At 44.1% G+C, this 13,537-nt stretch overlaps 1 protein-coding gene across 1 annotated transcript; it reads left to right on the forward strand.

Moving 5' to 3' along the window:
- Positions 1–1,412: 1,412 nt before the first annotated feature.
- Positions 1,413–9,074, forward strand: LOC111853406 (chloride anion exchanger-like). The gene is made up of 20 exons (XM_023830236.2): positions 1,413–1,504; positions 2,094–2,258; positions 2,562–2,701; positions 3,219–3,329; positions 3,430–3,590; positions 3,732–3,896; positions 4,034–4,186; positions 4,469–4,551; positions 4,675–4,822; positions 4,973–5,086; positions 5,312–5,389; positions 5,488–5,583; positions 5,812–5,918; positions 6,398–6,467; positions 6,625–6,717; positions 7,120–7,215; positions 7,336–7,563; positions 7,664–7,718; positions 7,798–7,943; positions 8,409–9,074. The coding sequence occupies exons 2-20, from the start codon at positions 2,131–2,133 to the stop codon at positions 8,433–8,435; spliced, it is 2,199 nt and encodes a 732-aa protein (XP_023686004.2). The 5' UTR covers positions 1,413–1,504; positions 2,094–2,130; the 3' UTR covers positions 8,436–9,074.
- The last annotated feature ends 4,463 nt before the right edge of the window (positions 9,075–13,537 follow it).

The following is a 13,537-nucleotide window of genomic DNA, read 5'->3' on the forward strand; positions in this document are numbered from 1 at the left end:
CTCGTCACCCCTGGATCAGCTCGGACCCATGCTCCGCTCGTCACCCCTGGATCAGCTCGGACCCTTGCTCCGCTCGTCACCCCTGGATCAGCTCGGACCCTTGCTCCGCTCGTCACCCCTGGATCAGCTCGGACCCATGCTCCGCTCGTCACCCCTGGATCAGCTCGGACCCATGCTCCGCTCGTCACCCCTGGATCAGCTCGGACCCTTGCTCCGCTCGTCACCCCTGGATCAGCTCGGACCCTTGCTCCGCTCGTCACCCCTGGATCAGCTCGGACACATGCTCCGCTCGTCACCCCTGGATCACCTCGGACCCATGCTCCGCTCGTCACCCCTGGATCAGCTCGGACCCTTGCTCCGCTCGTCACCCCTGGATCAGCTCGGACCCATGCTCCGCTCGTCACCCCTGGATCACCTCGGACCCATGCTCCGCTCGTCACCCCTGGATCAACTCGGACACATGCTCTGCCCATTATTCTCTGTTTTCCTTGCCACCCTCATTTATTCTCTCGGAGTTTCTACAGCTCGCCATCTGTGTGCATTACAGCCGGTGAGGAGCGGCATTACTGACCCGGCACATGAGATATCCGGCCCTGGGCTGAAAAGGCCCGAGAATAAATGAGATACAGCACATGTTCTAATATTTACGGCACACATTTCAGCTGCGGAGATAAAGGGGAGCCGGAGTGATATGATGATCAACCCAGCTTGGTATAATCCACATCCCACTGCCAGCTTCACGGCAGAGTGACAGATTCAGGGAAAGCAGCACCCTTTTCTTCTTCAGCTTCCTCCCCCACTCATTTTCACAAAGGAAGGTCCTGTTCTTGGTCACAGACTAGTATGGTATTTTATATTTAAAATATATTAAAATGGATATAATATTAAAAACATGAAGGGGTGATTGGACAAAAGAGGAGGTGTATCCATGTATGTTTAGCTTGTTTTAATACGCAAACATCTTCAGATCATTTTAATTGCAAGCCTGACCTGTCAAAAGAAGCCAAAACATTAAGAGGCGTTCAGTGTAGATGCCATTTCATGCTATTAACTCTGGAAGATTTTTCAAATGTCAACAACAACCAGTTGCTTAACGGAAATGTATACAGGCAATAGTGGAAAAAAAATGAATTTGGATGCAAACAACTGAGTAATCGCCTCACACCACTGCCAAACTATAAAATGGTAAGAGATCATCGGGGGGGGGGGGGGGGGGGGAGTTGTGTGACATTAGAAATTCTCCATTAAGTGTCAGGCAATTTGCCAGTATTGTTATCTGTTAGAACAATGGTCAAGGATAAGGGGGGGGTAAAGAACCTTCCTAAAAGGAGAGCAATACAGCGCCTGTTAATAATTATAGATGCGATAAGTTATAATATCGAGCTCTCCATGTATAGGACCACACAGATTCTAGGCTTCCCTCGGAGAGGACCTGGCTAACACTGGAACGACACAGAGGAAGACAACCTGACGACCGTTTGCTTTATTACCATTGAAGTACCAGGTATCCAAACAAGCGCCAGCATTCCGATATGCAGCTATGTGTTTAATCTGCAGACTCAAATCAACTCAATATGCTTTTATATACTGAGTTGTTTTGTCTTGGGCTTCTTGCTAGTCAAGTATTACCATTTGGAAATCAGCTTGTAGCAAACTGTCACACCAATCTGAACTGGTGGCAATTAGAGCCTAACCTTAAAGCAGAGCAGCGAGCAATTGGGCTCAATTGGCTCTCAATCAAAGGATTCAGTCAGTAGCCCCTTGGTTCCCTGTTTCCAGCAGTGTTGGGGCTGTTGGTCTCAGGGGTCAGGGGTGGACGGCCAAGGTTGAGGTGCTTTGTCACAGACCTTGTTTATAAAGACAAATAAATTTTGCTAACATGTAAACGGTGAGTTTGACTGGTAAGACAAATGATAACTCTAGATGTAAAAGAACTAAAAGATATCTTTTCATGTAGGAGGACCTTATGGTGCAAGTGGCCTGTCTGCTGGTTTGGGTTCAGCTTAAACGCCAGCTGAGGTGTAGGATGGCTGCAGACGTTCTATTGAGGTGTGGTGGATCTACTGATTCCTGCTTCCATCCTCCCTACACAGGATCTTTCTAGCACCAACGGGAGATCGAGCTGAAATAATGCGCCGGCCAGCACATCCTTACTCAGTCAACAGGCCGGTGTACTCTGAGGATTCATTTTCTGAAGAGCACCAGAACATTTGCAGGAAACACAAGACCCTGCAGGACCACGTAAAGGCGTACCTCAGGTAGGTGCTCTCCTTACCTCTCTCTGAAGACCTAGAAACCTCAGAATATCTCACCTTTTCACTTCGCCAAATGCCTTTGTACAAATGTGCCCCTTTTACACTTAAAAATGCAACAAATTCTGTAGCATGATGGTAGAAACCTCTTGAGCCTTCCCAAGAATATTTTTAAGCTTCTCTGTTGCAGTCAAATAAATAGACACAGGATTTAGTTACATCTCCACAGTACAACAGGATATCTTCAGGGACAGCTTGTGTTCTTTTCCCTGTTAGATACACTTAGATACAGACTTATGGGCTTTGCAGGTGTGATGCCACACGGGTGAAGAGGGTAGCCTGCTCCCTGCTTCCTATCATCCAGTGGGTGCGACTTTACAATGTGAAAAAGTGGCTGGTTGGGGACCTCGTGTCAGGAGTCAGTACCGGACTGGTTTCTGTGCTGCAAGGTAGCCTTGACCTCTTCATTCCATCCTTGCAAAGTGTCGACCTTGTATAAGGATGCAATCATAACATGAATGGCTATAAAATGGCAAAATTTAGCATTGATATACTTAATGACAGTAGTAAGTAAAACAGATGATATTGTATCCAACAAATAAACTGGAGAGAGGAGCTGCTGTTTGGCCACCTGATTCAGCAACTCGTCTTGTATTTGTCTCTTCAGGATTCTATTGTTTGTACACGTTCATTTATCAAACAGATGTGGGTGTGTATTGGTTAGAAGAACATGCAGCTAAAGTTCTGTTCATCTATGACTCATCAATGGTTAACAGTTTGTTCAATGACAGATGAGATATTAGTCAGCTTACTAACTAAGGAACAGAGGTTGTCTAACCCCAGACCTTATTTGCTGAATAACTCTGGATAAATGTGGTTATTCTACACTTTACTGCATGTTCTGTGGTTCTGTCTGAAGGCTTGTTTACACTGAACACCATCTTCTCCCAAACCTCTGACTTCCAGGTCTGGCCTACTGCCTTCTTGCGTCTCTCCCACCTTGGTACGGGCTCTACACAGCCTTTTTCCCAGTCATTATTTACTTCTTTCTGGGTACCTCCAGACATATCTCTGTGGGTAAGGATGGCGATCGCTTGCATGCTGATCCTCACACTAACCCTCATGCCCATCACGTCAGCGCATTACTGAGCATATATGTGTGTCGGTCCCTCTACAGGTGCATTTCCAGTTCTGAGTCTGATGGTGGGGTCGGTTGTGACCCGTCTAGTACCGGATGAAGGTCCCATAGCCAACATTACCGGCTTTGAAGGGCTCACCAAGGACGAGCAGAGGGTCATGGTGGCAGCATCTGTTACCTTCCTCATGGGGATTATCCAGGTCAGACACATAAACACATGAACATTGATAATTTGGTGTGAAATGGATAAATTCCCCAGTTGATGGATATAATATATATAAACTTTTTTTGGTATTCTTGTCAACTTTGCTCGCTGCTAACTGGCTCCTCCTATCTCCTAGCTGGCCTTTGGACTGGTGCAGGCTGGGTTCATAGTAACATATTTGTCCGACGTTCTGATCTCTGGCTACACCACAGCGGCCGCCATTCACATCCTGGTGTCACAGCTGAAGTTTGTTCTGGGACTGAACATAAAAAATTACACCGGACCCCTGGCCCTAATCTATGTGAGTAAGCATAGGTACATCAGACTACTCAGGACCATAAAGTGTCCAACGTATTTCCTGAGGAATCATGTACCTCGGGGCTACACACATTCTTTTTGCCTCAAATTCATTGCTGATGTCTCAAACTTTGTCTGCAGACCCTGGAAGAGATCTTTGCTCAAATTGAGAATAGCAACATAGCTAGCCTGGTGATGTCCGCCATCATCATAGTGGTGGTGTTCATCGTGAAGGAGCTCAATGAACGATTCAAGGCTAAGCTCCCTGTGCCCCTGCCCATTGAGGTCGCCATAGTGAGTATCCTCCCACCCAGATATTCTTAAGAACATAAGAACATAAGAAATTTACAAACGAGAGGAGGCCATTCGGCCCATCAAGCTCGTTTGGGGAGAACTTAGCTAATAGCTCAGAGTTGTTAAAATCTTATCTAGCTCTGATTTAAAGGAACCCATGGTTTTAGCTTCCACTACAATAGCAGGAAGACTCTTACATTTGTTTTGTAATTGATCCAATCTGTGGTTTTCATTTCAATTAGAAAACTAGCATTCCTATTTCTGATCTGTTCTTCTTTACAGACTGTTATAGCCTGTGGTGTTTCCTATGCATGCAAATTTGTGGAAAAGTATGATGTGGATGTGGTGGGGAAGATCCCTGTTGGGTAAGCATAAAGCTAACATCAAACGATGATGCAGTTACATGCAATGTACAATAATCCCCACTATTTATAAATAGTAAAATGAACGGCAGTGTAGTTTGTAAGATGCCTCATTTCCTTTCCCAGGTATGAGCCTCCAATGGCCCCCAGTGTGGAGATCTTCAAGCTGACAGTGATGGACGCCTTCCCCATGGCCATCGTGGCTTTTGCCGTGGCGTACTCCGTGGCTAAAGTCTATGCCATCAAACACGAATACACGATCGACGGTAACCAGGTGAGTCCCCACAGTCTGTAGTTCGTGCTCTCCTTTCAGTCCAAGTCTTTTGGTTGATCATGGAAGGCAGAGTCATTTCTGCAGGAGTGCTTCGGCGTTTCAGCATTTGTTCTGTGTCAAAGCTTTCGTCTGATTTATGGATCTTTGCAGGAGCTCATCGCCTTTGGCGTCAGTAACATTTTCGGCGCCACCTTCAGGTCATTTGCTGCGAGTACAGCTCTATCGAGGACCGCTGTTCAGGAGAGCACAGGAGGGAAAACGCAGGTGAAGTGGACCTCCGCAGAGCAAAAGCACATTTTACTGCAGCTCCACGGTGGTGCCCTTTGTGACAACGGGGCATGATCCCCAATTTGTGGGAACACTGTCTCTGACCTAAAATAAATACATTAATGATTTGCAAAGGATAGAAAAATCCAGTCTGACTGCAAATAATATGGTTTGGTAGATAAGGACAATTGTTATAATATTAACATCACAATAAACTTTCAGGTTGCTGGTCTGCTCTCAGCGATTATAGTGATGATTGTGACCATATCCATTGGGTTCCTCTTGGAACCACTCCCAAAGGTAAGCTTCTGCCCTCGGGGAAAAGCACTCTGTGATAACCTGAGAAAGGGAAGGGCGTGAGTAGACCCTTCACTGATGTAATGAGGTTTGCTCTGCAGGCGGTCCTGGGGGCAATAGTGATCATCAATCTGAAGGGGATGTTGATGCAGATGCGGGTGGTAGGCTTCCTGTGGAAGAAGGACCGGCCCGACTGTGTGAGTGCTCAGACCTACTCGCTGCACCTCCAGGCTCTGCATAATGCACTTGAGAATTCCTTTAAACCCGTCATCATTCTTTGACCTTCAATAACCACTATGAGTTATAGATCATAGGCTACATGTTGTTGCTCAACACAGCAGTTTCGGTATTTGTTACAAATTGGCCTTGTAGCAGGGTACCGCACCTCATCCTGCTAACATGGACCACCCCTTTCCCATTGCTAGATGGTTTGGCTGATGACTTTTGGGGGTTCCCTCCTTCTGGGCATGGACCTGGGCATTCCTGTCGGCCTGGCAGCAGAACTCCTCGCTCTGGTCTTCCGGACTCAGTTGTGAGTAGAGACGCACTTGGGGAACCTGCAGAGAAATTTCAGTGAAGCGATTTAGGTTTTATGGAACACCTTCAAACACCTAGTTAGTGTGTAGTTTGATGGGTCATGGATCTGTGTCTTTGAAGGTTGTGGGTTCATATCTCATAACTGGAAGAGTACCCATATCACTGTCAGACCCCTGAGCAAGGTCCTTAACTCCTTAGCTTCTGGGGTGCTGGATGCTGAGTAGCCTTGCTGTCTGATCTCAATCTATGCTTACTCGTGTGTCACTTTCGACAAAAGCGTCTAGTAAATATAAACCTCCAGATTGCTGTGTTTGGGGGAAAAATATTTAGTGTCATTACAAGCTAAAGCTCAACGAGACATTTAGTTTCAGCCTGCAAGGAAGCCAGAAGACTATACGACATACATATAATGGTGTTATATAACCATGTCACATGTCATATAACCATATCATCTGCCTGTGGTGCTTTTTCTAGCCCCCGATGTTCTCTCCTGGCTAACATCAGTGGCACTGACATCTACAGGGACTGCAAGGACTACCGTAATGTAAGCAGAGACATTGATAGCTTTCACCTCTCACATTGTTTGTCGATGTAGTAATTTAAGTACCTCACAGTCGCTCATAAACCTCACAAGACATGCCTTGGATCTGTCTTGCTTTGGGACACCCACAAACACTCTCTTCTCCCTCATCTTCTCTCAGATCTTTGCACCAAGTGGCGTGAAGATCTTCAGAATCTCCACACCGATCTACTTCGCCAATGTTGAATTCTTCAGAAACAAGCTAAATGAATATGTATGTATATCGCTTGGTGTGATCAGCTGTCAGAGAAACTTTAACTCATGTCATCTGTCAGTACAATTATTACATTTCGGAGAATCGCTCAAATTGGACAAAAGATGTAGCGCAGCCTTATAGTCATAAAAAGTGTTGCTCAATAATTGAGTTTACTTCATCTTTACTATCTACCCCTACTTGATAGAACTTGACCTTATCATTTGGATTACAACACTAATATAAAGGTACTTCTCAGATAAAGAGCAATCAAAGGATAATGGTTGTTCAAATATGATTCTGGAATCAGTTATCACATTTATCTTTATATCACACTTTTTTTGTCTGTCTTTTACTGGAATCGATATTCTTGACATCATAAAACATCAGTTCATGCAGGTTGGCTCTGTACTGTGTTTGTAGCTGGGGTTTAACCCTCTGAGAGTCTTACGTAAGAGGAACAAAGCCTTGCAGAAGATCAAGAAATTGCTGAAAAGCGGTGAATTGCAAATAACAGAGGTGAGTCATGTTCCTTGTCAAACAGCTACAAGCCTCAGTTTCTGAGTAGAGATGATAGCAGCAGTACATACATGACCTCTGCATGACCTCTATATGACCTCTGTCTTTCTCCTATGTCAGAAAGGGCTGTTATACATGACCTCCAATTCAAATGAGGACTCAGATGATGAGGGTAACACAGAGGATCTAGACCAGCCCAGCGACTACAAGGACCTGCCCCTTCAGGTCAACTGGAACGCTGAATTACCAGCCAACATGCGAGTGCCCAAGGTCGACGTCCACAGCGTGATCCTGGACTTTGCAGCCGTCTCATTCTTAGACATCTCTGCCATTAAAGGACTCAAATCGGTAATAAGCAGTTAAAACCGTCTGTGTAACTACAGCAGAAAAAGCAACCAACTGAGATGTTATTTAGATAAGCAAAAGTGTGATACCTGACTTTTCACAGGCCCTGAAGGAACTTATCCGAGTGGAAGTGGATGTTTACATCGTAGCGTGTGACAGTGAGTATTCCCCACAGAGAGTGATGTGCGATGGATAGAAATGTTGCACCACACTAACCGGGATGGTTCTTGTTTGCAGGGTACGTCCTGGAGAAACTTCACAGCTGCAGCTTCTTTGACGACGAGATCAAAACATCCATGTTTTTCCTGTCACTTCATGACGCCATGCTTCACGTCATGGAGAATCATCCAATCATCTTGGAGTACAACACCTTAAACGAAAAGGTATCGTGCGTCTCACCAGCACGCCTATATGGGTTTTGCACATTTCTGATTGAGGCCTGTTTCCATCACAAGGTCAAACCGCCTGCTAACAGCTGCAATTAACATGTAAACACAACAAAACGGTACCGTTCATGACTATATGACACTTATGGAATCTAAACCTATGCTGCCGATAATGAAATCAATACAGTAGTAAGTACACATCCGTGGGAAATCTAAGAGTACAGACCAATACAAAGTAAAAAGCATGAAGAAGATGATAGTGTACAATTCACTTCTTCCATGGAGGTCAGAATTGCCAATAGCATCAACACCATTGTGTTTAAGCACATACAATCCCAGAACAGTTCAAATACAGACCCCACAGTCCACTATGGAACACCAGTGTCCGCATCACAGTAACGTACAGTCTGCAGTTTCAATGAGTGCCCGCATGCAGTGACGAGTGACTCATTTTCTTTCCAGGTTTTATGGCCAGAAACCAAACTGTAGACAAGATGCCGGCAGTGTTTGTGATCAGATCCCAAGTGGACCGCCTTTGCTGCTCTATCAGCAGGAAATGGATGATATTAGATCACCTGCTGGAATGAGATGCTTGCAGCCCCTCCATCCGGGTGCCATAGCTAATGCAGCGTGATGCCAAGGCAGACACACTCTGGACAGGATGCCAGTGCATCAGCGGTCACACACACTGTCTTCATACTGGAGCAAACTGACGTGGACATGGAGGAAACAAACATATGATCAACTTTGCACATATTAGACATTTGGTATCTCAGCCACAGTTCTGTCTTTTTATATTGTAAACTTTGGCTTTTTTTTAAGAAGTAATTGTACTTTAAACAAGAATGAGTTTATAAATATTGGTAAACTGTTGGTTTTATGTTGTATGCTTTTATATTTTTTGTAGAATATGTATATTGTGTATTTTATCCGTCATCCATACCAAGGTGCAGTGGATATTTCATGGTTTTTTTTCCATCATGTTTATTAAATGCAGCTAACATTTTCCAGTGGCACTCGTTTACTGGTATTTAGCTTCTATGCTTGACAATTTTAAGTCTTAAAAATCCAGCTACATAGAAATTCTCCCAGTTAGATACAATGGCAAAGGGTGGGTCATTGTGACTCCGAGATGCTGTAGAACTGAAAATGTAAATAATAAATGCTTTATAACAAATCTGTGCCTTTTCTTATAATTCTGACAACAGTTCTGCAATTATTACCCATGAAATCAGACAAAACTGATCAAGCTGTTTTAATATGTCCTCACCCATAAACATTATCAGAAAATATGCATTTATACAAAAATATTTGTATCACTATATCAGACTATGTCAATAAATACACTAATATTTTTAAGGCATAAGCACAAAAAATATATTACTGTAACTGAATAAGTGAAAAGTATCATGTTTGTATTTTGAGTTCTTCATTATCAGAGAATATATCTGTATATAATGTGTGGATGTATGTACATTGTACGGGTGTGTATATGTACATGCCAATACCCACTACCTGGATAGTAAATGCAGCTGTAAGAACATAAGAACTATACAAACGAGAGGAGGCCATTCGGCCAATTGAGCTCGCTTGGTGAGAACTTAACTAATAGCTCAGAGTTGTTAAAATCTTATCTAGCTCTGATTTAAAGGAACCCAAGGATTCAGCTTGCACTATGTTATCAGGAAGACTATTCCATACTCTGACTACACGCTGTGTAAAGAAGTGCTTCCTTAAATCCAGTTTGAAATGTTCTCCCGCTAATTTCCACCTATGGCCACGAGTTCTTGTATTTGAACTAATGCTGAAGTAACTATTCGGTTGAACAGCATCCAAACCTGTTAGACCTGGATCATGTCCCCTCTCAGTCTCCTTTGCTTGAGGCTGAACAGATTTAGCTCAACTAACCTTTCCTTGTATGACATTCCTCTAAGACCAGGAATCATTCTTGTGGCCCTACGCTGCACCTTTTCTAAGGCCGCAATGTCCTTTTTAAGATATGGTGACCAAACCTGCACACAATATTCTAGGTGAGGTCTCACCAAGGAATTGTATAATCTTAGCATTACCTCCCTTGACTTAAACTCCACACACCTGGAGATATACCCCAACATCCTATTGGCCTTTTTTATTGCTTCCCCGCACTGGCGAGAATGAGACATGGAAGCATCAACATACACACCAAGGTCTTTCTCATAATCAGCTACCTTTATTTCAGTAGGTCCCATAAAATACCTGTACTTTATATTTCTGCTCCCTACATGGAGTACCTTACATTTGTCTATGTTAAATTTCATCTGCCAGGTATCGGCCCAGTCACTAATTAAATCACGATCCCGCTGTAGCTGCTGAGCCGCTAGTTCAGTATCTGCTACACCACCCACCTTGGTGTCATCTGCAAATTTCACCAGTTTACTGTATATATTGGTGTCTATATCATTTATGTAAATTAGGAACAATAGTGGTCCTAAAATTGAACCCTGCGGTACCCCACTATGAACGCAGGCCCACTGTGACATTGTGCCTCTTATAACTACTCGCTGCTTCCTATCTGTTAACCAGTTATCAATCCAGGTCGCTTTGAGTTTAAGTAAGAGCCTCTTGTGGGGGACAACATCAAAAGCCTTTTGGAAATCTAAGTAGATGACATCATAGGCCTTCTTATCATCAACTTCCTGAGTAGCTTCCTCAAAAAAACTCCAACAGATTTGTTAAACAGGATCTACCTCTCCTAAATCCATGCTGGCTATCCCTCAAAATGTTATTTGAGTCCAGGTAATCTACAATTTTCTCTTTAATTATAGCCTCCATAACTTTACCAGTTATACACGTTTCACTGTAGTTTCACTGTAGTAGTGAAATAGTTGATATTTATTATTACTTGCACTTTTTCCCACACCCCACTATCCATATTACATACTGTGTATGGGTGTACATAGGCACTACTGTTGTATTTAGTGTTTTATCTTATTTTTTATTTTTTTCTTGTATTCTTATTCTTGTATTTTTATATTCTTGGATTACTCTTGTACTCTTTTCAGGCTATCTGTCTAGAGCTGTGGTAACGCACAAATTTCCCCACTGTGGGATCAATAAAGTCCTATCCTATCCTATTGGAGTATTGAAATGTCACCCTCTAGTGGTCAATATATAGCAAGGCAGCCACACAGGAACTTCACTTTCACAGCCAAGGGCAGCTTTAGGCCTGGTAGCGCCAAGACGTAGGTGATGGCTCTGGAATGCCTGTGCCGCCCACTCAGCCTATAAAATATGTCATTTAGGGCCACCCACGTCACCAATGGCCTTCTGTAGGTGAATGTGTCAGTATGGAATGTCACGGTCTGTAGCTCCGTGCTTAATCTGTGTTGTAATGTTCCGATTGCAAATTTGCCTTCCATACATTTATTGGCCAAGGGAATTTTAAAAATCTTTCTAATGTCATGCAGTTTGTCTAGAATTCCTGCAAACCCCGGAAATTCACTACGGAGGCAGCAGGATTGCAAAACCACCGGCTTCCCCTGGTCTCCATGGGCACCGGGCGTCGCCATCCTGACGGGTCAGTACCAGGCACCCACTGCACTCACAGGTTCTCCCTGAATGTCACACACGGCGAGTGCAGCTTCTCCAAACCCCCCGTGACCAAGGATGGATTACTGCACGGGCCTACCGGGCCCGGGCCCAGAGGCCCAAGGCGGCCCTGAAGCCCAAACCTCCGTGCTGCCATTTCACTATTGTTTTTACATATTATGCATCTCGATATTATATTGGGGCCCTGAAGCCATATAACACTGGTTATATAATTTAATATGCCACAAGTTTTGTAATTCATCCCTGATATGCGAAAGGGGCCCCTCAATCAAATAGCATGGTGTGTGATATGTCATATAGGGCCCCTGAACCACAGGTTGTGTATGTTATTCATCCTTGGTATCGGAAAAGGGCCCCTCAATTAGGTTATATGTCATATGGGGCCCTGAAACACGGGTTATGTTAGTCATCCCTGGTATCTGGAAGGGCCCTTCGATTAAATAGCATGGGGTATGATATGTCATATGTCTTCATAGGGCCCCTGAACCACAGGTTGTTATTCATCCTTTATATCTACAAGGGGCCTCTCAGTCAAATAACGTGGGGTATTAGATGTAAATGTCACATGTAGGCTACCCCTCTATCTGCTTCATTAGTGCGCAGGTCCAGGGCCGGTTCTGGAGGGGTATCAATGGGGGCGATTGCTCCCGGGCCCAGTCTGGAGGGCCCGGGGGGGCCAGAAAAGAATAAAGATTTCTCTCTGATCCTGCATTAAATGCATCGCTGAGTGCATGGCTTCCACACCATAGGCTAATTTGCCCTGCCATTGTCTAAATATGGAACGTAAAAAATATTTCCGCCAATGCAACACATACTGAAGTTCAAGTCAGTCTCTTCTGTTTGAATTACTTTTAATTGCTTCAGTATGTTAATACCAGAGGCAGCTACAAGGGAAGCTCTGCACCCCTAAAATGTCATCAAAAAGTTTGTGAACAGGTTAAAACGTGTGTAGTCGCTTGAACTGTCACTTAACATCTATATCGTTTGATAAAATGTTTTGTGTTGGACACTGAGCCTCTGTATGGTGATTGGACGAGCTACCAGTAAGGTGGACCTCTGATTGACAGCGTTCTGTTTCACGCATTGTTCCGGTTTGGTGCGGCTGGGCTATTAGCTCGGCGATAACGAACAACAGTGGGACAGCGTGTAGAGAATGACAAATTTACTTTCCGTGTTGTTAATATAACTAAAAAAAACAACGCGCACACGCACACAAATCAGCAGGGGTACAAAAGTGGCGATAGAAACTATACATTTTTATTCAAAGATGAAACAAGAAAGTTTCTGCTGGCTTTCTCTGATGGCCATCGAGAGTGAGCTGACAGTCGTTGGACTTCAATGACATTATACATGAATTTGCGCAGCGCAAAGTCCGGAACAGATGCATTTAATATGTGGATAGAAATGAGCGATTTCTTGGTTGACAGTTATTCGTATGTTATACGTTATATATAAGTTTCATATCAGATTCTGTGAGTTATTTGTTCAAAAAATTATGTTTTCTGAATAAAAATGTAGTATAGCTTTTAGTGCAACCTTTGTACCACTGCTGATTTGAGTGCGTGCGTTGTTTTATTTATTTTTTGGCGGGGGGGGGGGGGCTTTCTCATCCTCTGGCCCAGGGGCCCACGGACTCATAATCCGCCCCTGCCCGTGACCTGCACATGGTCTCATTCCCACCATCAGGAAGCTGTTCCTCGGATAATCCAAATTCATTAGGTACACAATAAGGACCTTGCTTTGTAAATTTACCATCACAGTGGTAACGATCCCACTCCCAAACCCAGCTAACATGTAACCCTTGCTGCTCACATGTCAGATGCAGCACTTTCCAATGACTCTGACTAAAGGCTTTCTGACCTGGAGCGCCCCCAGCTGGTCAAAGGTGGCAGAGCAAGCTGTCCCTGTAAGTTTCCAGCATGGAGGACAGATACATCAACCGGCCATTTTTCCATGAGAAACCCAACACAAACACACAGGACAAGGTGTCAGGTCAGCCGCAG

Source organism: Paramormyrops kingsleyae, chromosome 1 (assembly GCF_048594095.1).
Source record: "Paramormyrops kingsleyae isolate MSU_618 chromosome 1, PKINGS_0.4, whole genome shotgun sequence".
Taxonomy (NCBI): Eukaryota; Metazoa; Chordata; class Actinopteri; order Osteoglossiformes; family Mormyridae; genus Paramormyrops; species Paramormyrops kingsleyae.

Bases quoted from the DNA above. Each gene is read 5' to 3' on its own strand.
- LOC111853406 (XM_023830236.2), top strand. From the start codon at position 2,131: ATGCGCCGGCCAGCACATCCTTACTCAGTCAACAGGCCGGTGTACTCT. The intron at 2,702-3,218 runs GTAGCCTTGACC...TCTGACTTCCAG, and splicing joins ACTGGTTTCTGTGCTGCAAG to GTCTGGCCTACTGCCTTCTT. The intron at 4,187-4,468 runs GTGAGTATCCTC...TCTTCTTTACAG, and splicing joins TGCCCATTGAGGTCGCCATA to ACTGTTATAGCCTGTGGTGT.